A 26,318-nucleotide genomic window follows, 5' to 3' on the forward strand; every position below is an offset into this window, starting at 1 on the left:
CAGCACACTCATACACAATCCCGACTGGATGCTGCGGGCTGCGCTAAGGGAGATTTATGAGGCTGGCTCCCTCTTGTCCTGTGTGTCTCGGACTTGATACTCTAGTTTCCACTCCAAACCTCAACTCAGCACGCAGGCACAGAAAGACTGGAGTAGGGATGGAGTGTAATGGGAAGGAGGGAGTGAGACTTAAACGGAGAAGTTGGGAAAGTCAGAGAAGACTGAAATAGGTAAGAAGAGAAGGAGAGAGAAGAAAACTGGAGAGAGGTTGACTGATTGAGACTGAAGTAGATGAAAAGACAGATTGAAAAGATGATGGAAAGAGACAGCGAGAGAGAGTGGTGAAAAGATCTAAAAACTAGACTGAGAGCTTGGATAGAGCGCGAGAGAAATGTGTAGCATCAGTGTGTTGGTTTCTCCTTGTGCATACGTGTAGAGAGTTAGAGTAGAATCACGCATGGCTAATAAAATTATGCAATCAGCCAAGTCTTGAGGAACTATACCCCCCTCATTTAAAGTAGTCTTGGAAAATAATTTGCACTCTGAAAATGAGGAAAGAGTCGAATTTGCTTACAAATCAGTGGAACTGTTCTTAGCTCTTTTTTCTCCTTTTCATTTTCCAGCTCTCACTCAGTTAGCAGTAGTCAAGTTTATATCACATCATCAGATTTTTGTCTCCGTTAAATGATCAACAATGTTTATATTGTTATTTAATAATGTTCCTGCTATGCACAGTTTAGTGTTTCACCTCCAGAGAAAACCCCAACAATCAGACAACCCCCTATGAGCAAGCGCTTGGTGACTGTGGGAAGGAAAAACTCCCTTTTAACAGGAAGAAACCTCTGGCAGAGCCAGGCTCGGGGACGGGCATCTGTTGTGACTGGTTGGAGGTAAGGTGAGGAAGACAGGAGAGAGGACACACTGTGGAATGTGAATGATGCGGCGTGTGGCATCGTGGCGTTGTTTCACAACCAAACTTGCCGTTTCACACAAACATGTTGTGCCTCCTCTATCAGCACACTGTGTAGTCATGGAAATGTCTTTGCATGTGGTTGTATGTGTGCATGCATACAGTGTAGCATTTAATATTTTTGTTTGTTTTCGCATATGGCCAGGTCTTTCTCGGAAATGAGAGTTAAATTTCTTTCACCTGGATAAATAAAGGATAATAATAATAATATATGTGTGATTTTCTCAAACAGACACACACGGACACTCACAATGATGTCATACGTGTTTCCATCCTCTCTATCATTCATCTGTCCATCCAGTTTGGACAGTGCACATGTGTGTGAGAATGTGTGTTATCATTTTTTACAAAGCATCTATCACAGTAAGAATGGTCTCCCCACCCATCCGACCACCTCCCTCCATCCCTAGCCCAGATAAATAGCCGTGGGACTTTAAACATGGCGCCCGACCGGCGTGTGACTGAGAGAATGAGCCAACTGGTGGCTTCAGTCGCCGAGGGTCCCCCCCCCCCATCTGCCCAGAGCCTCTCTCTGGCTGGGTGGGTGGCATATGGTGGCCCAGGCAGGAACCCCATTGGTGTCACACACAAACACACACACATGCATACTGAGAGACATACAGAAGGTCTGGAGCCACCCAGGCTGGACCCACGATCGCCGTGGGAGACACAGTGTCACCAAGCCTCTGACAGAGGAGGGGGTTTTGTGTATGTTTGTGTGTGGGTGATCCCACCTTGCAAGTCCCCCCCCCCCCCTCCCCTCCTGAGAACGTCGGCCACCGCCCGCCACATCACATCCCCATGGTGACTCCGCTGTTGTCTCTGCTCATCAAAATTAGAGAGATTTACCTCTGCGTACACACACACACAGACACACACACACACACACACATAACACATGCACACACACAGAGCCAACAGGTGGCAGGCCTTGCTCGGCACAGCAGGCCCACTTCAAAGGTTAAACATACAGCAGACCGCCTAGCCCTTCTCTGCCACTCTCCCAAGGGAGGAGAAGAGAAAGCGAGTAAAAAAGAGTGGAAAAAGCAGAAATGAGAAAAAGAAAATGAGGGAGGATGAAGCACGGTTTTGTGGCGGCTTAATAAATATGCACACATGTGAAAGTAAGTTACATGTGGTGAATTGTTTTTCTGCTCAGTAATTGTTTGACTGTTACACCAGACGTGTATCAGTCGGCGGCACAGACTTGGGCTCATCACAGTCAAGTTTCCCGGATTTTATCTCCGTGCGAGATAGGTTACAAGAATGTAGCCCTGACTCACTCAGAGCTAACAATACCAAATAAATACCACTTTACAAGAACAGTGATATATGAGGTAGCGCCTCTAGATTATGAAAACGGGAAAGTTGAAGCTGCAGTGTTATTCTAATGTAAACAACAGAATCCGCAGCAGAATCCAGACTCAGTGTTGCTGTCTGCAGCCCTTCATTAAACACAGCAATGTTTACTCTGCACTTATCAGTGCAGTTTGTCATCTCAATGACTTCATTCTAATATACTACAAATCTTGGGTGCACTGCTTACAGGCCACTTGACCTCTTTTTGAATGCATATCAGGAATGATATTCCACCCACATTTGACTCTGCCTTAAGAATTACTGTAAAAAAAGTGTTTTATTTTTAATGGATGCACACACCTGATACATCCCTCAGTAAATCCTCACACACAGACTCTGACCCAAAAGAGTCGTAGACTTGTTCTGATCGTCTCTGCAAAATCATGCGGTATGCACGAGGGGCTGCATGTGGCTGAGTGTTGCAGTGGCCTCATGTTGCCTATAAGCTGATAAGAGCCAAGGCAATTCTAGCAATACTCCCCTCGTCCTCCCAATCCGCCCACCCACCCTCCCACCCGACCCCACTTTCTCTCTCTCTCTCTCGCTCTCCCTCTAGCAGCCTGGCTGCTTCCAGCCTGTCTGGTGCCAAGACTCAGATTTCAGAATTTCCTTCTACAAGCCACATTTAGAGCAGCCAGCGTACTCTGTGTATGTGTGTGTTTGCGCGTGTGAGCGCGCGCGCGAGTTTGTGTGACTTTCTCCTTTCGCCCGTATACCTCCCTCACTCCCCGCCACCTTGTTTTCCCCAAGCGCCGTCCTTCTGCTGCTGCTTCTTGCCATTTCTGCATCTTTCTCTACCCATCCATCCGTCTCCAGTTATTTTGTCGAGACAATCACCTAATACACGTCGAGTAATACATAGTAATTTCAGTTAGAAGTACACCGCCAAACAGGAATCACATTAATGTGCTCTCGTAGGAGTCGACTAGCCATAGTAAGGAGTTTGAGCGAGTGGCATTGGAGACCGAAGGTGAAGACACTGGGACTGGATGGCCTTGATGGGTTGAGTGGGAAAAGGGGGCGAGAGAAGTGGGAGAGGGTGTGGATGGAGATAGAGAGGGATGTTAAGGTGATTTTAAGAAAGAAAGGAAAACAAATGACTGTTGGGTCCTTAGGTAGCATACTGGGCCTCTTTTAAGTGCAAACCTTTTAAACAGCACTGTCCATATCTATTTGTACTGTTCTCTTTGCTTTACTGCAATTATGTAGTCTGCTCCTCACTGTCAATAGATCCTCCTTTGTGCTGCTGTAGCTAATTTGAGCAGCACTCTCTGTAATGTCCTTTTCTGGCGCGTATGTACGCACATGCATACTTTGCAATAGCAAATTGTGGTTATATCAAGAGATTTTCCACTGTTTCCAGTTTATCTTGACATTATCTGTGTTTATAGGAATACAAAGCAGTGGCCAACAACATTTTTCTTCTTGCAATCTCGTTCCTATTTGTCCCAACTATTCGTGCATTACCTCGTTACAAACATCCGAGCAACTGTTTTGAATTTTTCCCCGAGTTACTTGCGCAGCTAATGGCAAAAACGTGTTACTATGTGACAAGAAGAGGAGGCAAACTAATTGTGTGTGAAAGACGGGGAAACAAAGGAAGAGAGGGGAACAGCAAAAATGTGTCGGAATCAAAGGTGGTGACGGTGAGGGAGAGGGAACATGTTTTCATTCCCAAATCTCACAAGACTGAACCACCAGAACAAGAACAGCTGTTGTGGCTGCGGGTGGATTGATTGCTAGAGAATGCATCATTATTATTATTATTGAGAGGATGGGTGAATCTGTCACCCCCGGTTGGATGGATTCATTGAAGTTGCTGTTTATCCATTCTGCTACCAGGTTCAGTGAAACGCCCTTCTGCACACAAATGCTGGTATTTGCGTGTTTGCGTTTGGCTCAAAAATCCCAAATGCTTTAACTGACAATTATTTACCATTTCTTTAAATAATAGTTTTTCCCATCTTGACTTTCGGTCAAACAGTAAGTGAATGTCTAGACTCCGTGTCCCTGTGTTTGTGAAGTTTTTGTTTACATGTGACTCACTGACTGGAGGCCCAAGCTGTTTTTGATATGGTTTGATAAAGCGGATGCTGCATGTACGTGTGTTTGCAACTTGGGGGTGTTAATTTTTTTTGTGGGCCTAATAGAGGTTCACAGCAGCATGCTCGGTGTATTTGATGTGGCACTGATCAAGAGCCAAGCGTGGAGCTTGGCTTTTTGGTTGAGACTTTTGGTTTCCCAGAACAACTGCTTCCTGCTTCCCAAAATCTGGTAAAACAGTAGGAAATTGTGTGCAATAGTCGCTGTCTGGATTTGTTCAAGTTCAAGTAGGTTCAAGCATGGTTATTTGTGTGTTGTGAGTCTGAGTTTGCACATCTGGTTCTTCATGTTTATTGTCGGAGAAACGGTTCTCTTGGGCCATACTGCCGGGCCCTAGAGGTCTTTAAGGTGCGGCTAAGATAGAGGACATGTCTGGCATTTACCACTTTATAACAGAAACAGCATCAGTGTGAATTTAACCAAGTTTAACTGTCAGGTTTTCAGTTTTAATATGCTACTCGTTGTTTTAGTGATTTTTTTTTCAGCAATTATCTGAGCTGCCCAAACACGTGCATTCATGTTCAGTCAACACTAAGGTCACTGATAGACAGGTCATCAGTATTCAGTATGATTAAACTACTGTGCAAAAGTCTCAAAATAGCCCACAGTTCTTGATATTTTGCTTGGAAAATTAGAAATTCGTCCAGTTGTTCATTAAAAAATACTGTATTCTAATTCTAATGAGCTTGAAAGGCAATTTTTAGTGTGACCATCTTTATTCTTCAACACAACCTGAACTCTCTTACGAAGCTCTTTTGTCATTTCTGTAAGTTGTCTTCAGGAGTAGATTTCCAGGCTTCTTGAAGGAGATTTAAAGCTCTTCTTTGGATGCTGGCTAACTTTTATTGCCTCTACTGGTACTGCTTGAGTTCATAATTTAATCAACTTTGAAAAGATCTCCAACACCACTGGCTGAGCCCTAAACTATGACTGAGCCTCCATTGTGTTTACACATGGCTTTAGGCCCTCACTTTTGTACCTCTCTCCTGCCTTCCTTCATACAGACTCGTGACAGATTTAACCAGAAATTTCAGTTCTTGTGTAGTTTGGCATACCTTAGCCCAGGCTTGGCCAACTCCAGATCTCGAGGGCCGGTGTCCTGCAGGTTTTAGATCTCACCCTGGGTCTACACACCTGAATCAAATGATTAGTTCATTACCAGGCCTCTGGAGAACTTCAAGACAGGTTGAGGAGGTAATTTAGCCATTTAAATCAGCTGCAATGGAATAAGGACACATCTAAAACCTGCAGGACACCGGCCCTCGAGGCCCTATTCCCTGCTTCCCTTTCTTAAGAGTGGCTTTTCCACTGTGAAGATTAGATGGGTCTTCTGAAGAACCAGATGCATTTCTCAGGCCCTATGTCAGATCTTTGATAACTTTGTTTCATCAATACAAATTATGCTTTTTTCCACTAGGTTGTCTGTTATGTGGGACACAACCCTGGTTCATCCCTTGGGTTAGGTCAGTGTTAAGTAGCTGTCTGAGGGGAAAAAAACATGAAAATGTTTAAAAAATGGTTAGGCAGCAGGACTGGACTGAAAATGAGTGAAAAAGCAGCCAAAGAAAAAAGAAAGAAAGAAAAACCAAAGAAAAACTTTGAAAGACTGTCAGAAAGCCTTACAACAAAGTCTGGCTCCTTGAAATGAGAGATGGCTCAAGACTTTTGCACAGTACTATAGTTTCTCTAAGGGTGTTCGTACATACGTTCATCATAGATTCTGTTTCTGTGACGCTTAATTGTTAGGATTTGATTTGATTTATTTGTAATTTTTAAATGGCTCCATTCATTATACGTTTCATCTCTCTCTCTCTAGCTGTGTCATTGGGGAATGACATCCCCATTTCATGTGTAGGATGCAACATCCCTTTGAAAGCACAGGGCACACACACAGAGGGCATTACACACACCCTAATGTCGTCAGAGAGTGATGGGGCACCATCCTGCCGACAGAAAAAAGTCGGCTGTTCCATCTCAGGCAAATAACAATAAGCCTGGAGCTGGATTCCAATGGGCTTTCTCTTTGAAATGGGATACCAGCACACGCATTACAAATATATCTCTTGTTTTATCTTCCGGGCCAGGCCCATGGAAAAATTATTCCAAATACCTGCCGCGCTTTATCTGGAACCCTGGAATAGGTTAGACCCAGCCGGGAACACGAGGATGTCTAAAATAAGGCCTCTATTACGGGATGGAGTGGAGATGGATGGGACGGAGCGGGAAGGGATGGGGATCGGGGGTATTTTAGGTGTATTGGCCATGTGAAAAAGGCCTTGTTGCGGGGGCTTGGACCCGCTTTAAAGTCTACAATGCAGGCCGCTGTCAGCTGTTGTACGAACTACGTGTGTTGGGGGGAGGGTTAGGGTGTGTATGTATGCACACTCATTTGGGCTCACACGTCCATTGTGGAGCGGGAGTATAAATAACATTTTTCCTACAGATGTTCTCACCTTTGCAAATCTGTTCTTGGCATGTGTCAAGATGGCCCAAACTAACAGCTTTATTTACAGTAGTATCCTCAACCAGTACCATTTTCTTTTTAAGAACATCACCAGTATTTATCTGATGATGTTTCTCAGTGTGGCTGCCAACAAGTGAGCATTTTTTGAGGTAACCAAGCAAGACAACAGTTAAATTTCTCATCTACTTACTAAGTTTTTGCTTAGTTGTTATCTTACACCTCACATGGAAACCTACTTGTTTATTTAATAATCAGCGTGGACAATTAGCGGATAATTAGTTGTTTATAAACATGCTGATTAAGTATTGAATCATGGTGACGACAGTGTGGAGAGAATTTGGGAAACACTGGGAAATATAAACAGTACGGGGATAAAGAGTAAGAGTGAAACAGCAATAGAAAGAAGGGTAGGCGTTAGACGGAGTGGGGAGGAGATGAATAGAGGAGTTCATAAGATATCGGGAGAGGTGTACTAAACAAGAGCTAGGGTTGCTGAAAAGGCGTCCTTGAGGAATTCAGTTATCTCTCTGCTTCTCTTTGGTGGGACCCGACACAGAGTTTATCACCAGCGCCTGGAGAGTCCTGATGACATTTCCTTCAGCAGCTGAGTGTGTGAGAGCGCTACATGCCAGACTCTCCCCAGAAACACACTGCCGTCCACATAGTTCCCATGGCAGAATGGAGAGGGAACAGTATAATCTTCATACCAGTCATGCCAAGAAACCATCAGCAAGAGATGGTGATCTTTTTGACTAACGTATGATATTGCAGAGCAGCGTTGGCAAACCGGCTACCAAGGCTGGCATTGCCAGTTTAGGATGACTGTGCACCACCTGCGACTAAGAGCTGATAATGTCAGCATGGTGCCCATCTGGAAAATCAGTGTAATGTATCACCATGCTTTCGATCGTTGGTGTTTTAGCCCCCTCTCCCACGGGGTAATATAACAGAGCCTAGCGTTAATTAGGCCGCAAAGTGAAGCTCGGCTACCTCGGATAGAGAAATCTCGTACAAAGTGCACTAATTACGTTGCTTTAGCACTGCCCACAGATGTGTGTCTGCAAGCCAATTTGCAACCCTCATTCTAAGCAATCAGTGTTGCATGCATTGCCACTGATGTGACCTATCTTCTGTATGGGGGTCTCGCCGGTCCTTCTGCCGGCTGTGCATGAACACTGCACAAATTAGTTTCACCCTCAAAGTTTATGTGCTGGTTTCCATAGGCAGAAACTGATTTTATAAAGTAGAATCTCGATAAACCTGTAAGTGTAAACTAAAATGCTTGTTTCTGCTTCCCTTGAGTTTTGTTCCTCTATTGCTATAGCAGCTGGTCATGACTTCAGTGACCTTTCCCAAAGATGTAAGATATTATGGTAGACTTGAGAAGCGAACACATAGTGAATTTTGTACTCAGCACCTTTTCTTTCCCCTCTTTCTCCTACAGCGTGATGTATCGTACCAGATGTCAGATTCTGTTTCTTACTCCCACCTATCACTCATGTCTCCCATGCATCCATCTTTCCCATAGGGCTGACTCGGCCAAAATGACGCAGCCCATGAGAGGGGACCAGGCCCACCAGCCAGTCTCGGCTCGCAAGTCTGCCAGCCTGTCCTCACCGAGCGCTGCTCGCCGCCTTTACCGCAATTTGTCTGGAAAGTTCCGCGTGGGCACCAACCCCCCTGCTCTGGAGGACAGTGTGGTGTCAGGACGGGGAGGAGACAAGGAGAGGCTGCGCAAAACCACCATAGTAAGTCAGAGAGCGAGGGAGAGGGAAAAAATAATAAGCCCAGGAACATTGTAATCTAAAAATAGTCCGGGAAAACACGTAGACTTGAATAGTCTCAGGTATTGGCGTTGCACACCCAAATATCTATTTACTGTATAGCAACACAGAAAGCATGAAGAAAAATGGCATTTTCCATGTTTGCACTGCAAAGAACTTTCCTATTCATTTTTATTCATTTTTAACATTCATTATTACAGTTTCAGAGTAATGAAGCTCTGTTTGAGGCAGTGGAACATCAAGAGTTGGACCTGGTACAGCTCCTTCTCTCACAGTACAGTCTGGAGGAGCTGGATCTCAACACTCCTAACAGCGAGGGGCTCCTGCCCCTTGATATCGCCATCATGACCAATAATGTGCCCATGGCTAAGCTTCTGCTGCGAGCCGGTGCCAAAGAGAGCCCCCACTGTGAGTAGAGAAGCAGAGCGTCCCTGCTGGTAGTGATGGTTTAAGCTCATGATAATGTTAACGAAACAAATAAAGTTTCATCTTTTCATAGTGTTATAATACTGCATAAACACATGCGCGTGCAGTCTGGTGCTCACTGAAATTAAAGTTGCAGGAATTAACGTACAAAACAAATGTATAAATTTAGTATTTTTAAACAATGGGAAGAGAAAACCTGTGCATTATTTTCCACGTGATCTTTTTATGAAATAAGAAGAATGTTTTTCTTTTGGTGGAATAGGATCTAAACACACACACACATGTGAAAACAAGAATTAGACAGTTACAGTTAGAATATGAGCATAAACCTGTCTTGGACTCAGCATTTCCCCAGCTTGAACTCAAGCCTTCCTCTTTGCCTGCGTGCACTTGAACTGAGCACTCACTTCTGTGTACTCAAAACAAATCGAGACGCTGCTGCAGAGGCAATTGTCATTAGGTTTTGTGTCTTTGCCTCGAGCAGACAACTTATCATGGCGGTTTTAATTAGTTCTGGAGGCTTAATTTGTGCTCTGCTCCCACACTGGAGACTGGAAATTACAAGCGCCACTTCAGTAAGAGCTTTGAAGTCAGGGGAGCGCTTCTCCCAGGGAAATGATCAGAAGTCAGCGACACTCTGAAAGTGGGATTTCCCTCTGTTACACCAGGGGAAAGAAATATACTGCTGCTTTCTAATCAGCTTTGCTGATTTCAGTCTGCAGCAAGCTTAGAAACTACCATAAAGGTGTGAATGATGAGAGATTGTGCTCTTTTCTCTCTTTTGATCTCAGTGCATTCATCGCTGTCCTGTAGTTTCGGTCTTTTCTCTCCATGAACCTCTGCGGGTACCTCTGGCTCCAAAACCGTGTGTTTGTCATCTTCTGTTACAGACACAACCAGCCTGTTATCATTTCTCAAATGTCTTCCGTGTCCTCTCATGCCAAGTAGCTGAGGCAGAGGGTGGCGTTTGATTAAGGGAGAACTGTTGTATTGAACCAGCAATATCAGCGTCATGTAAATCAACTGCAGGTGTTAAAACATTACACAGTCTCCTTTCATGCACACCAGTAATGGATTTATCCTCACTCTACTGACAGTTTCACACATCTATTTCTGCTTTCTGCTGCCAGTGAAAACATATTAGAGGCAACAGAGGGGCAGCCATTGTGATGCAATATTAGTCATCTGCGTAAGCACTTTTAATTGTTTGTGATCTGGTGAGCCGCTGCCGCCTTCCTCTGTTAATGATTACAACTCGCCAGTAAGGCTCCTAGGTTGTTTGTGTTTGTACTTGCGCTTACACACACACAAACACACACTTCATTTTTTTCAAGAACCGAGCCAGACGTCTTATAAAGGTATCATTAAATTGAAAACACTTGAATGGAAAGTGGTGTTTACTAAAGTTTAGTGTGTGATTGTGCTCCCTCTCCAGAACCCCGATAACTCACGAGACAGCGGGCCGTGCGCGCTTTCCGCAAAAAGACATAAATAGAGAAACAAACGAAGCAAACGACGGGACATAATGAAAGTCAAAGCTTTGTTTTTTCGAGAACATGCTCAAAACGCCATCTGAGGATAATTGACGCGATAGATGATGCAGACTTTTCCTTGAACTTTAAAAGGAATTGATTATGACGCTTATTGTTATTGCCATGCTTGACTACACAGTGTGTGGTTACCAGAGAGACAAGGACAGGCAAAGACAAACACGCTCTCAAAAGCAACTTCATCTTCACACTATTAATCCCTTAGTGGCTCTCAACAAGACAAAGCCTTAATGTGAAATAAGGACAAATCAAGACACACATACACATTCATGACAGCTTCTGGGCCTTTTTCTAAGCCCAGAGGAGCTGGAATTATAAATCAACGTGAACCAATATTGTTATTATTATTATTTTGATTGTTTCCATCCAAGCTATAGTCCATGTGCAAGGATCCTCAGTAATAATTCTGTCCTAACCTAATTCGACCCTGACCTTCACGTAATCCCTTTAAAAAAAAATAAAAGCAAAGAACTGCCTTCAAGTTTTCACATGAGTGTCTGCAGAGTACAACAGAGGTGACACCCAGAAGAGACGCTCAAGGTTGAAAAAGAGAAGCTCCCAGCCACCGAGGAGACACAGAGAGAGCCGCAGAATTAAACACCCAGATGGACATTTTGACACGGAGCTTTAAACTTTCTGTCAACAGTGGAATCTAACGCTCAACAGTGGAATCTACAATGAACAAACACAGACCACACAGACTAAACATAGACACACACCGGTCCCAAACACTCCAAGAAATGACCAGCCGCTTGCAGGAGGAGTACAGTATCCCGCTGTCCTCTTTGACCTTTAGCAGCTTTACGTCACTTGTCCTGTAATTTGATTTGTACGATCTATAGCGATGCATTTGCAAATCGGAGCACCGTTGATCTCTGCGTTAACACCACCAGTCACTATGAGCGACCGCTCGGCCCTGGGTTACAGCTCGTCTGCTCTAGCGGTGCGTTTGAAACCCCTCTCCCCTTTTTGGAAAGTATCTTCTGGTCCTAGCAGCCTGTGGCGTTATTATAATTTTAGTTGACTTTTTTCCGCACATTTGCAGAAAAATAGCTTTTACAATGGCACTTTAAAGCAATGCCCATGCACGTTCCCACCGTTTTGTTTTCCCCTCTAACCGCACATGAAGAGCACTCCTCCCTCTCTCACCCCTCTCACTTTCATTGCCCCATTTTTGGTGTCATTTTCGAGGTGATGTCATTGCCCAAAAGAGAGACTGCTTAGTTATATTAAACGCTGTTTATTGTGGAATCTGCCGCAGTATTTTGGGCAAACAAAGGCATTAAAAAAAGGGAGCGAGAGAGCGGCCTTCATAAGAAATTTGCACCGTTGCGGGGGACAGATGGGTTTCTAGCGCTATCTAAGCCTGCGCATCGTCCAATCTCTCAATAAAATACAGTGTAAATAATTTAGAACATGTTTTTCTTCATGGAAACATTCACATATCAAAAAATAATAATAATAATACCCAAACATGAGAATGATCTCTATCCCCTGTTCTTATTCACGCTATTTTCTCATTGAATTTTGGTTGGAAAGCCAGCCCCACTCAAATATATACTCAAGCTTTGCATTGGTTTGTCTAAAATAATTTTTTGGGATTTGGTTTGGCAATAAAAGAGTCTCGTGTGATAAAATGCTTCTTGTTTTGATACTAAAATTATCTGCTGACATTCCCCCTCTCACTGTGTTTCCCTCCTAGTTGTGAGTCTGGAGGGCCGAGCGGTTCATTTGGCCACTCTGGTGCAGGAGGCCGAGCAGCGAGTGTTGGAGCTACAGCCCCAGGTGCGGAATGAGGGTCCCGGTGAGCGGGAGGGATCTGACCGTGAGCGCCAGCTAAAAGCTTGGGAGTGGAGGCTCCGGCTCTTCCGACGCATGCAGACAGGCTTTGAGCATGCCAGTAAGGCTTCAAGTTGATTTAGATTTTTTTTTTTTCACATGCTAACCAGCCGATAAAAGTTTGCCGCCTGAATCACTCCTGCAGTCCAGCAGTCATCTTTGGTTTTCTTTTTGTTTGTTTTTTTTTTTTGCACCCCTTTTTTCCCCTCTGCTGTCATTCTGTCTGGGCTGACTTAATGGCTTCCACACTGGGAAGCCGAACACACAACTATGTGGCATGTCTGTGTGTGCACAAACATAACACGCCTGTATTCCTGCTTTAATTTGTTATAGGCATTTCGTGACACGCTTAGTGGCAGACAGCTAACCCGCCCCCCTCTTCAGAAAGCAGACACTCCTCCCTTGTACCCACACCAATGTGCATTTTGATGTAAAAAAGATCTTTTCCCGCCTTTTAATTCTACATTACTCATGTAATTTGATGGGCATGTGTGAATGCACGTGAAAGTAATAAAGCACAGGTTGAAGGTTAATGTCTGTGCTGTTATATTCACAGTGAGAATCTGTGACGTACTTGTGTTAAGCTTATATTGGTTTGTGAAGATTATAGGGTAAAGATGAAGCTGCGCTGCCTTTAAATGCTTTGATTTTACCATCATCCACAATTTCACTGCATATCAAACCCTCTCAAACTGAGTGAGTGCACTGTGCACAGATCAAAACATGTAAAAGATCCCATTACAGTAATCTGACTGTTGTGTATTCTTGTGTGTACTCTGCTTATTTACCCGGCCTTCTCTCTGGTCCTCTGTCTCTCCAGGTCCTCCAGATGCTCCCAGTGTAGTTTCCCTGTCTGTCAGCAGCAGCACCAGTCTAAAAGTTGACTTCCAGGAACCTCTTTGTGTCAACTCTGCTGTGGTTACCAAATACAAAGGTCGGCCGTCACACCAGACCAGCCACTTCATTTAGAACAAACCACTCAGTATTACAATATGTAGAGTTACAAGTGGACATATTAGGTTCATTTCCAGCTCCAAGCTTTTTATTCTTGGACTACTGGAGAGTAGCTTTGCATGGCCCACAGTTCAAAATCCTTATTTAATCTCTACTTGGCCTGTTTGCCTGAAACAAGCTGTTGTTGCTTCTCTCCCTTAAAGGACACAGCTTTCTTCTGATTGGCAGTCCATTGGGGAAAAAATGGACAGTGGGTGGGACATTTGTCCCTGAGATGACCATATTAAGGACATCCGCTCTCTTTGACATCATAAAGCTCCAACAGCCTGAAGCTTTTGGCTCATAGGGGTTTTCTTGTGCATGCATTATTATTCTAAACCCGTAGTGGGCGTGTTCAGTGTAAGCATTCATTACTGTAAAAGCATATTAATTAAAGAAAACAAGGAAAAGCAATGTAATTCTACTGTAAAGTAATGACTAGTGTTTGATAACTAATGAAAAATGTTTGTGTTTGTGTATGTTTGAAGTGAGCTGGAGCGGTAATCCTTCGTTTAGTCCTCTGCTGGGTGAGATGATAGTGGATGATGCCACTCAACTCGAGTGCAACATTACTGGACTAACATCTGTAAGTTTCTGCCGGCACATTGTTGTTGTTGTTGTTGTTGTTGTTGTTGTTGTTTTTCTTCATGCACATTTCCATGAGCTGAAGCACTTACAGATTCCTTCCAACTTACAGATAAAATGTTCCAATCACATTTTATCACCATAGTTTAAGCAGCACTATGCTGCATTTTCTCCAGCTGTAGCTTGTAGAATAGCTTGTAGCTATTCTCTCACAGGAAGGGCCCTGGTATTGTTACACACAGCCCTGGACCCTTCTTTACTGTATATGTTAAGCGTCACACCAAACCCTATTCCCTCCTGACCACTCGTAAGCGATATTTGCAGGCAGCTGCCAAAATGATAAAAAAGAGCAGCTTGGTAGCCTGCCACCTGATTTATGGGTGGCATTTTTTAAGCGGACATGGAGACAAATGGACACTCCACTGGTTGTTAGTTATTATGTGAGGGAAGACCCATCCCCCATTTAAGACCCCCACTACCAGCTAAAGCTCAATCCTGTCAAAAAAGAACAGGGGTCAAGGCAAGGCCAGTGAGTTTTGGCGGCTGGTGTGATTGATCTGGCTGAGAAAGGAGAGGCAGGGGCTCGCCGTCTGCACGCTGGGAGACAGAGATGCACTGAGCTCCACACATGCACATGTATGCAGATGGTCATTTACAGAAGCACTTCCTTTTCGGTTGTTGCCACACGCAAGCAGGTTCTGTCGTAAGTGTCCTATCTCCTCTCCTCCCAGGGGACCTATTACTACGTGCAGGTGTCAGCGTACAACATGAAGGGCTGGGGACCTTGGAAAATTTCCACACCGGCCTGTGCTGCACCTTCCAGTAAGTTGTCTATTTTCTTTGGATAAATATGAGTATTTTAAAGCCTGTGTCTAAATTTTACACAAAGCTAAACATAAAGCTCCAAATTTAGGGTGATTTCAAAACGTGCCCCTTGCTCTACAAGGTTTTGGCTCACCTCACTAAATTAATAACTGTGGTGTGTGTGTGTGTGTGTGTGTGTGTGTGTGTGTGTGTGTGTGTGTGTCCTGCATAAGTGATTTGTTTCGTAGTCTTACACATGAAATGACCCGGGCATCGCCTAATTTTGTTAATTCAATTTGTCACGCTGGTGTCATTCCAATTTTGCTGTGCCATCACTAGAGGGATGACAGCTGGACTCTCCTCCAGCTCTGCCAGGGCGGCTGGGCGGGTTGTGGGACCCTCACTGCGGATGTTAGTGAGTGTAACAGTAGCCTCAGGATGCTGCTTGGGCCCAGCTGCCAGGAGAAGCCACCCGGGTTCAGCCAAGAAATTAACCGTGGAGTCATGTGCAACAGCTGAGCTGTTGACCGCTGCAGCTCTGACCCTCTTTCTCCCTTTCCTTCAGTCCATCTGTCTCTTTCTTTAGTTTGTGCGAAATTATTACGTTTCCATGTTTTTGAGATTTGTGAAAGGACTCTTCTGACTGTTGCAGATGCAAAATGCACCTTTTGTAAGAGCGTGAGCATAGGTAGCATTGCTGTGGGCACACTGGCACGCTCGTGGCACATCTGGAGAACACATGAACATGTTTGTCCTCATCAGCACACAGTGTTTTTCAGCAAGTTTGTGAAACTAGGCTTCCCCCTCTCCTTTTTTTTTCTACTGTCCCACCGCTCTCCCTCCCCTCTCCCAGAGCTAATTTCGATGTTGCGTGTTTGTGTTTTCCATTTGGGCCTACCACTGGAAATATTTGCATGTCTGTGCTGTAGCGCGCGGCGCAGCCCCAACAGTGGGGGCCTTATACCGGGCCGTGGACGCCCATTAAAGGGCCCGCTTGTCTTGTCGGGACAGGCACCTTTCCGGGAATAGAGCTCACCGTGTTTCAGCCCCACGCACCCCCCGGGGAGCTCCAGGAGAGGGAGTGGGGGGTGGGTTGGAGTTGATGTTGATGTTGGTTGGGGGTGGGTTATCGTTGACACATCCTCTGGTTCTAATGCATAAGGGAGAAGGATTTCTGCAGAGCTGGTCATCTATGAGCAGAGAAGGCCAAGTGTGTGTTTGTAATACAGTGTACTGTAAGTAGGTGTTTTTGTGTAAGTGTGCCTCCATCACAGGGAAAGACGAAACACACAAAGACAGAGGAATGAGAATATTTAGCGTTTTGGGGGTACAGTTAAGTTTGTGGTACATTAACGTTCCTCAGATGCTGTCAAGGTGGCAGGAGCACTACATCAGAATCTCTGTGCACATGTTCAGTCCTGAACCCAAAATCAGTGGTGCTCAGGGGATCTGCCTGTCCAGCAGAGAATGTGACTATATGTGTCTGATCTTACCTGGATAATAATGTCACATCATCCAAGTATAATTTATACAAAATAAGTGCTGTTTTTAATAAAATGTAAATGGCTGAGAGTTTATTAATTGCCTGTAATTTTATCATTCCATAACTGATAACGGTCCACTATTAAAACAGTCTACTATCAGCTTAGTTTCCTTCTTCTCACTAGCCTCTGGTTATAAAAGCCAGTGAGCTTTCAAAAACAAAATATGAAGTAACTGACAACCCTAAAACTCAATTATATACCAGTTTAGTTTGTAATAATAATAATATGTCAGCTCATTTCTGCTAATTTTCTTACTAATTTTTCTTTTATGTTAAGCACATTCAGCTTATGTGTAGTGAAATGTCCAACATAGACAAAATGGCCATTGCCATTCGAGCAGCTCAAGTAAGGTGGTACTATAAGCCAGGGGTGTAAAATGTAAGGCCTGGTGCTCAGAATCGGCCCAGCAACGGCTCCAATCCACCCCTCTTGACAGCTTTGTAAAGGACGGAGAGCAGATATTTTTTGGGACTTTTACCTGTCTTTTTATAAGTTTTACAGGTTTTCCTGCTGATAAAGACCTCCCCCACAGCCATTCATACTACACTGATATAGTTGATTAATAGGTAAACAGTTAAATGACAGAAACATTCCTGTTTTTCAGTGTCCAAAATAGAATAAAAAAAGACCATTTTCATAAATCAACAATAATTTTGTTTTATTAAAAAAACTTGCTGAACCAAACATTAATGTTTGTACCACGTTTCATGACAGTACAATCGACAGTTTTGCAGTAATTTAAAAAAAAAACTGAAATAAGATGTTAGCCTGAGTGGCATAGTGTTGGAGTGGTTACCATTTGGTGTTGCTATTATACTTTAGGCTTTTTTTTTCTCTCAGTGAAGTTTGCAAGTTCTTCGATTGCCTGAATAAGTTGCTGGTGGTTCTACCTTGCCTGTAGGTATATTGATTGTCTCTCTGTGTTAACGCTGAGATGGACTTATAAGCTGTCCAGGGAGCATCCAGCCTGCTTTTTGACCAGGCTTCAGCACCCTGTGACCCAACTGGGGTAAACAGTCAAGGTGATGGATGGATGGATGGATGGATGGACAGACGGACGGACGGAGGGACGGATAGATGGACTTAAAACCACATGATGTCACCATAGGGCCATAAATATTTGTATAAATTTTGATCACGGTACAACTAAAAATGCTAAAAAAAAAGCTAACTCTAGACCAATGTGTGTAAACGAACCAGTACCCTAATTTCGTCATGTTGGTTTCCGCTAAAAACACCTATTATGTATCAGCTCTGTGAGTCTTGATAAATATACACTCACTGGCCACTTTGTCAGTTACACCATGACATCCTTTTGGCTTCAGACCTGTCACATAGATTCAATAAGGAGCTGTAAGCATTTCTCAGAGATTTTGGTGACATGACAGCATCACACAGTAGCTACAGCTGTCTCAGCTGTACACTCTTGATGCAAATCTTCAGTTCTACCACACCCAAAAGCTGCTCTATTGGACTGAGATCTGGAGACTGTGGAGGCCGTTTAAGTATAGCGAAATCATTGTCATGTTAAAGAATCTAGTTGATTTGAACGTAGTGACACAGCTGGAGACAGCTATCAGAAGATGAGTACCCTGTGGTCATAGAGGGATGGACATGGTCAGCAACAATAATCTGGTAGACTGTGGTGTTTAAAAGTTCAGTTGGTACTAAGATGCCCAAAGCGTGACAAGAAGATGTCTCCCACCCCATTACCCCAACAGCAGCATCATAACCCAAGGATAAAAGGCAGGTTGGATCCATGCTTTCAGAACTCAACGGACTGGGAAACATTTTTCAAATCTTCTCTGGGAATTATAGCTTCAATTTCTTGTTCTTAGTTGACAGGGGTGTTCTGCTGTCATCAAGATCCAGTGTATTGTTCAAACAGAGATGCTCTTCTGCATACATTGGTTGTAACAAGTGGTTATTTGAGTAACTGTTGCCTTCCTATTAGTTTGAACTTCAGCAGGTCGTCTACATGCCTAAATCCATAGATTTGCCACTACATGATTGGCTGATTAGATAATTGCAGTAACAAGTTGTTGTATAACAGTTTTTCTTTCTTTATCTCGTCTCCCTGAAGGTTGGAGGGACATTGATGGCCGCGCTCCTCGTCAGAGAGGACAGAAGGAGTCACTGGACCAGCTACTTGGGCAGATAAAAGAAGCTCACCGCCACTGTGTCTGCCATGGTATCAACAACTTTTTGACCAATTTGAAGGGGCTGTTTTCCCCCAGAAAGACTAAAAACTAATATGAGAGCTTGAAGTATTTGAAGCCCAACCAAATTTCAAAGGTGTTTTAAACTTAACCTTAAGATCAGTGTTTAATACTGGCACGACTTCATGCTTCATGAGCCTTTTTTTTTCCTGCGCAAAGAAACACAACGATGCAGACTTGAAATCACAGGTGTAGCAGGTTGCTGTGTTTCATCTCAGCATGACAGACACTTTACAATCTCAGGCCGTACATATTAAGGTGACATGTCGCCTCAAAAATAATACCCTCCCGTCTGTCTCTGCAACCCCTCCCCATCCCTCATGAGTCTTTCCATGACTCAGCCGTTCCTCGGCTGAATACCTCTCCCTCTCTGTGACAAAATGCAGATCAGCTTCTCTCACACTCAAGCTGTTTATATCCCTAAACACTGCTGGCTGTAAGCTGGTCCCATAAGTGTCAAAACCTGTCCACACTGCCTCTTTTTACATGACGGCAAACTGCACTTAGCCTTGAGCAAGTTGTCCCTCTTTTTCTCTTACACCCACACGCCCAAACACACTCACCCACTTACTATTGTCCACTGTGGCTAGACCATATTTGCAACAGGGCAAGATGCAATATAATAGCCGGTATTGAGTGGCTCTTGGTTCTTCAGACGGTGGCTGATTGAGTTTGAGAGTTCAGACACGGTAGTCGAGGTGGCGTGTCCTGGGGTCATGTTTGTTATTCCTGTAAGAGACAAGTCCCGGGCTGGAGTCTGGAGAGGGCATAAATTAACACTGACTACTGCTGCCTCCCCCTCTCGCCCCCTGCAGCCCACCAGTCGCCCTGTCTACTGTCCTCACATATATACACACACATAAAGATAGACAGGCTCACACACGGGTACGCGTGTACACGAGCAGACGCAAATATTCAAGTACATGCTCTCGCTTTCAACTCTTGACTCCCCTACATGTCCATGTATGCACCCCCCCGCCATCGCAGCCCGGCTCAAAGCCCACACCACCTTCTCCCTCTTGTCCAAACACTATTAATTAAACTGTGAAAGAAGCCTTGACTAACACAGGCACCCCAGCAGTCAGCCCTTCTTGTCTCTCTTACTCAGTGTCAAAGAGCGACTCAGGCCTGGCAAGGCTGGAGCTGAACAGAGTCGCGAGTGGAGCGAAATTTGGGGAGGTGAGAAGGGTCGAATGGTGCTTTTTTTTCTGGTTACTACACCTCAACTCATCCACCTGAAGAGAAAATTAGTTCTTGTTGGGCCCTGAATGGGGAGATTTATTGACTTTAAGTGGCTTGGGGCTGGAGTTACCTCACCTGTGGGGAGCTGGGCAGGGGGGGTCTGTAAAGGGTTTTGGGACTCATGGTTTCTAATGAGTGGGGAGGTGCGTTATCTCACCAACAAGCACCCTTACAAACGCACACATATAGATATGCATTCACCTTTCTCGCTCCGGCCTCCAACCCCCTCCTGGTCCACTAAAAATAAACACGTCCCCACAGACTTGACTGACCTCCCCTGTAGGTGAGCGGCGAAGGGTTAAGACACATACAGACGTACACACACACAAATTACGACAGCTACTTGACTCTGCGCGTATGGCTGTTGCTCAAGGCTTGCCATGCTCCAGCAGCTATAGCGTGTACAGGTAAACACACACAGACACACACACATGTACACACAGCTCCTCTGGGACCTGAGAGTAAGCAGTTCACTTTAGGCCCATACTCTGCTGCTGGCAGCCAGCTTGACTGTCAAATGGTACCGCGCCACTGGAGAGCATGTCAAGAAATATTCCACTCTGACCGCGATGTTGGATGTGTCAGGTTTGTTGTCAGTTAGGTAACTCTGGTAACAGCCTGCCACTGGGCTTAGTTAGGACAGGAGTAGACACCAGTTTAGAGAGAAAACCAGTCAGAGTCACGGCTCTATTGTGTCTGGTATGCTATTTGTGATTTTAAGCATCAAGGGCATTGGAATAGTTATTCAGGTAATCTGACTCTGTTGTTGCTATGGAATTAGCTTAATCCTTTCTGTTTTTTCCTGTGTTTTTTCACACAGAGCAATGCAAAGCTCCGCCACAAAGCAGGAAGCACTCGGTGTCCAAGAGCCTGCGGCACCTTTTCCAGCCCACCAACAAATTTGTCAAAAGCTTGAAAAGGTAGAAGGGAGTTTATCCTTGAAGCGTGGCGTAAAAATTAGAGCACTCCATGTCCTAGGCTTTTAACTATATGTTTAACAAATCTGGTATGTAATTTGTCATTTTATTTTTACACTCTCCTGCCAGATTTTTAGTTCAGGTTTATTTATATAGCACCAAATCACCGCAACAGTCACCTCAAGGTCCTTTATACTGCAAGGTAAACACCCTAGAGTAATAGAGAGAAAATCCCAACAATCAAACTACCTCCTATGAGCAAGCACTTGGTGACAGGGGTAAGGAAAACCCCCTTTTAACAGGAAGAAACCTCCAGCAGAACCAGGCTCAGGGAGGGGCGGCCGTCTGCTGTGACCGTTTATAGGGTTGAGGGGAGGAAGACAGGATAAAAGACACACTGTGGAAGACACCTTTTTACGATGTACATTTACATAAAACAGCAAAGTACTGATTCTAGTGTTTTTTTACATTTAAACATTCAGAGCTGTATTAAATACTCATACACACATTTTTTCTGCGTTTCCTTCCAGAGGTCTCTATCTGGCGTCCATATTCTACAGAGATGACAACGTGTTGGTGACTCCAGAGGAGCAGATTCCTATTGTGGAGATTGAAGATTCATATTCGAGCTCACTGATGCAGGACTTTCTATGGTTTACTAAGGTGCATGGACCACAGTTTTACTTGACAGTCACATATCTATGCATTTGCACAAATGATTACAATGCCCCTTATTATGATTCCTATCCCGCAACAGGTGTCCTATCTATGGGAGGAAATTTCGTGGCTGCAGCAGTGCCTCTGTCCTTCCCAGACGTCGTGTTCATGCACTCTGCAGACTCGCCTCAAGATGCTGCAGGCTGTCTCCCATCTACAGGTAGTCTAATAGTTTTATGAGTAAATTATGGCGGCTGTGATCATATGAGCTCAGTGTGAAACATTTTAGGAAATATTATCTGACATTTTTTATCAGGGAGCGCTGGGAACCCAGGATCTTGGTCAGGTATATTTTGAGCCGATCAAAGACAAGCATGGTAACGCCCTGTTGGTGCTGCTGAAGGACATGAATGCCTCTCCCAACCTTGACGGGGTACGCTGGACGCAGCTTTGTAAACTGCAGCTCCAACGAAAATCGATATCATCCCCCGAAGAGCCCACTGCGCTGGACATGCTCCTCATCACACTTCATGTGAGTCCGGCAGGTCTTAAGATATTACTGTGTAATTGTAACATGTAATTGGCTTGCACAGAAATATAAAAAAAAAAAAATCAACAAGCAGTTTTCAAACAGAAACCAAAACTCAGAAATAACACAAAACCATGGGACCATGACAACAGGCATCTTTGTAGACAGTATCCGCATGTGAATGTGCAGAATCGGGACATACAAGATGAAATCTTACACAATCTTACCTCTCATGTCAGTTATGTGTTACATTCAAACATTCAAACTTGTGTTGTTTTACAGGAAACAGTGTAACAGTGGAGTTCTGTTAATCAGATATCCACTCTCTTCAAAACAAGCTGATTGGCTCCCATATTGTAGAGAAGTGGGCTGGCAGTGATTAGGAGTTACCTCAGTTTTGTACATTGGGCTATTTTTTGCTTTTGTTTTGGTCAAAGAACGCTTCCACAGCAGTTTATGTTGCGTTTATGTTACCCGAGGATGTGGCCAGATCAAAGCGCGTCGAATAAAGGGCTTTGTCGACAACAAAATGCCCCGAAACATGTATTTAGTGGAATCGCTGAGGCTCTCATTCACAGAAAGCCAAACACAGCCTGACAGACATGAGGCACCGAGGCAGGAACAATAGGACTTTAAATTGAAATCTGCTTCCAATTACAAGTTCTGTTTGTGCAGACACCCTTTATTTAGACAAACATTAATCACCGTGACTCTGCTCTTCCATTTGTCACTGTCATTATTCGGCCATTCAGCATACTGAGCAGACTTGTCATCAGATTAATTAAAATGCCAAACGTCAGGTCAATCTGTGACAGCTCAACATGTAAACGTAACCATCTTGAAGTCGCTTCACGTTTTAAAGCCGCTTATTCAGCAAGTAGCAGTTTAAACTTTCAGCATGTTGGAGACGATGATGATCTAACCGTGTAACTGTTGTTATTTAGTGTTATATAACTAATTCTGTGTGGATGTTTAGTTCAGCAAAAAAAAACAACCAAAAAACAATCTGGAAGTAAACCACAAGTTGATTTTGTCTATATAACCTAGTAAACCTGATGCCATTGTTGCAATGCTGTTTGGTCTCCAAAGCACACTGGTTTCGTCCTGTGGTTCCAAAACAATAGCGAAGATTCCCTTTGGCAAAACCACAGCTCACTGAAATATTTGTTTTGTGGCCAGTTATGAACAAATTATATGATGAAATGCGAAAAAATGTGCTGATGGGCTATTCTGCAGGACCGACTTCCACTTTAAACACGCTGGAACAACATGAAAAGCATCCAAGACTAACCGAACAGGGAAACATAAAAACAGGACTACTGAATGAGAGGATGCTTACGGAGAAAAAATTAAAAGCACAGCCATCATGTAATTCACCCCGTTCAACACTTACTTTCATAGAGTTAAAAATTACTTCTATAAAGAAAAAGGTACTGAATTCCACAGTTTTAGTTCAGTTTGGGTGGAAATTCCACCATACAATGCTGCTATTTTTACCCCCTGCATACCTTTAGGTCATGCAGTGTGACAACAGTGTTACGGCCATGCTACTTTTGGAACAGGAACGGCCCAGAGTGGTAGAAGTTTTTTCCAGTTGTAGAGCACCAAATCGCAGAGATGAACTGATGATGATTTATCCTAGCACTGTCAGTGAACATAAGTGGACACCAGACACTGAAGGTAAAAATGGTATTAAGCCATAACATGTGCCTGGTTCTTTTTTGCTCTAAAAACAAAACCACAGCTTATACGTAGTTTGGCTGACCATTTGAGTTTGTAAACAGCTAACAGTAACACTGGACTGATTAAATACATTTGGTACCTTAATTGTGGCAGACTATGTCTAAAAATGTACTAAAATACAGAAATCACTGATGCATATTCCCAGCAGGGAGGTCAAGTAAAGACTGGCCAGTTCTAGTCAATGCTAGTTGACAGAAGTTAGAAGATACACATTTAATGGCAAATGGCTTGATAATGATTGCTATCAGCTCGTCATGAGGAAGTCAAGTGCTAAGCTCTGGTTGATGAGGCCATTACCTCATTTCCCATTAAAGAACTGAGGAGAACCATTGAGGAGAATGGAGCTCAAGAAGGATGTGGCTGGTCAGAGCTTGCCAGCTAACCTTGTCTTAGATGCCCCACTCAGGCGAGGTATACGGCTGAAGGATGTTATGCCAGTTACATTGAAATACCAGCTGAAGATGTGGAAGGATTCCCAAAACAGTGAGCATTTGGGCTACCTTGCCCACAAGGCTATCACGAATACGCCCCTTAGTTTAGTTTCTTTTAATAAAAGACATGCAGACTGCATTACGTCCTAAATTTACTCTGTATTTCCATCTTGTGTATGTTTGTTTTAGTGGTATTAAAATGCAATGAAAAGTCTTAAGGGACACCCTGTCTGCTGTTTCTAGGAGAAGCTGGCGTACCACAGGCGTAGCAGGAAGCTTTTGTCTCCAGGCTTATATCTGGGCTACCTGAAGTTGTGTACATCGGTGGAGCAGATAAGAGCACTGGTGCCCCAGAAACTCCCCAACGTGCTCTGTCATACCAAAATTCGAGACAACAGCAATGTGTCCAGGTTGGGATCACGCATTACCTAATGTGTAATTGAATTGCAGTCCTGCTGGTTAGGCTGATAAATTTCAAAAGCAAGAACTAAACTAAACTAGCAAAACAATAAAGGAGTTGTTTCTGTGATATTTCAGAGAGGAGTGGCAGTGGCTTCAGGCCCTCAGCTCTCTGGAGGAGTCACTGGAAATGGACCATGATGTACAGAGTGCTCCCCATCGCCTCCTACAGGACCTGCGTAATGCCATCAAGGACCTGATAGCTCACATCAACATTCCTGGCAATCAGGTCAGAACAAGACAACTGTATCTATTTAGTGAGTGAGTCCACAATTTGTTTAGTAAAACTGATTTTGACTGATGCGTAGAACCTGGGGAAGCATACAGCGAGTCAGGCAGCAGCAGCACAAAGCTCTTTAAAATGACTCCAGTGGAAATTGAGGCAGCGCTGGTTAGACCACTAATTCTACATGATTTCTCTAAAAGAACATGGTTTGAATTCCTGCACAATGGCAGTCATTGTCCATTTGACTTTTCCCACCAACTGTTCAAATGGAGGAGCGCCAGCACCATAAACTTCACTGCTATTAAAAGTTACATGACTATGAAGATAAATATGCACTGTGTTGATACATACACACTGTCACAATCTTGAGCCGCCTCCTATTTCTTTGTATTTTGCTAGAAAAATGGAACATTGAATGACACTCAAAGCTCTTCTTTGCATTTTGGCTACTTTTTGTTCCATTCTGTCAAGATGACCCCACACATCACCAGACACATCACTGGTTTATCCCTTTACTTTGGTGTTTTTTTAATGCTTGAATGATCCACAAGTCAGTGTTAAGTGGCTTAACAAACAAAACAAAATTCCTCTGAAAATGGTCAGGACTAAAAATGAGTGAAAAAGCAGCCAATGTCCAAAAAATGTTTGAAAGACCTTCAGGAAGCTTGAAGGACTATTGCTCAAAGTCTGTTATTTAACTGCTATAAGAATGAAGAACTGGACTTAAAGACTTAAGTCCAGTTCTTCAGTCCAGACTTAAAGGTATGAATCACTCATGTAGGGAAATCTTTGTAAATCAGTCTAAAGTGTAAGAGTGTGATAAGGTAACCCCCAACGAGGTCGCTTTTTGTTATACAAGGTTTTTTATTGGTTCCTAATTCTACTATTAAAATACTGAAACGTATAAAATTGATTGAAATAGCACTCTATGATCCATACTCTGTAACTCTTAATAAACTTGGGCTCAATTACTTGATCTTTACTGTGTTTATCAAAGGAAAGTAGAAATGACTCTTAGAATATCAACCACTATTACAACCTCCCAGTTGTAGGATTTCTTTAAGATACAGAGAGAATCTCATTGGATGAGGGTACAGTGACCTTGAATATTGACCTCCAGAACCAACACAGCAAAGTGTTTACCCCCAACGGGTTGTGGCAGATAGCTATCCCTGAGCGTGGTTCTGCCGGAGGTTTCTTCTTGTTAAAAGGGAGTTTTTCTTTCCCACTGTCACCAAAATGCTTGCTCATATGGGGTCCTATGATTGTTGGGTTTCTCTGTAATATCATAGGGTTTACTTTACAATATTAAGCACTTAAGGCAACTGTTATATAAATAGAACCGAACTGCATTGAACATTTTGCCAAATTTAATTTTCTGTCCGTGAGACTTAATGTTCACAGACAGGATGCCAAACAACCTGAAAACAATTCCTCTGCCACAAAGTTCTTGTACACAAACAACACTGCATAT

The 26,318-nt window shown here is 43.7% G+C and overlaps 1 protein-coding gene across 3 annotated transcripts in view; it reads left to right on the forward strand.

Moving 5' to 3' along the window:
• ankfn1b (ankyrin repeat and fibronectin type III domain containing 1b) overlaps positions 1-26,318 on the forward strand; it is a 156,307-nt gene that overhangs the window by 121,722 nt on the left and 8,267 nt on the right. For all 3 annotated transcript variants that reach the window (XM_084937891.1, XM_084937890.1, XM_084937892.1), the window contains 13 exons: positions 8,425-8,644; positions 8,881-9,088; positions 12,359-12,556; positions 13,316-13,429; positions 13,977-14,074; positions 14,805-14,895; positions 18,505-18,612; positions 20,703-20,802; positions 21,330-21,462; positions 21,557-21,676; positions 21,773-21,988; positions 24,403-24,569; positions 24,697-24,847. In XM_084937891.1, coding sequence (XP_084794017.1) covers positions 8,425-8,644; positions 8,881-9,088; positions 12,359-12,556; positions 13,316-13,429; positions 13,977-14,074; positions 14,805-14,895; positions 18,505-18,612; positions 20,703-20,802; positions 21,330-21,462; positions 21,557-21,676; positions 21,773-21,988; positions 24,403-24,569; positions 24,697-24,847 — 1,924 coding nt within the window. The remainder of the gene's footprint in view (positions 1-8,424; positions 8,645-8,880; positions 9,089-12,358; positions 12,557-13,315; positions 13,430-13,976; positions 14,075-14,804; positions 14,896-18,504; positions 18,613-20,702; positions 20,803-21,329; positions 21,463-21,556; positions 21,677-21,772; positions 21,989-24,402; positions 24,570-24,696; positions 24,848-26,318) is intronic.

This window comes from Perissodus microlepis, chromosome 8 (genome assembly GCF_051167445.1).
Source record: "Perissodus microlepis isolate ML-2025 ecotype Zambia chromosome 8, ASM5116744v1, whole genome shotgun sequence".
NCBI lineage: Eukaryota > Metazoa > Chordata > Actinopteri > Cichliformes > Cichlidae > Perissodus > Perissodus microlepis.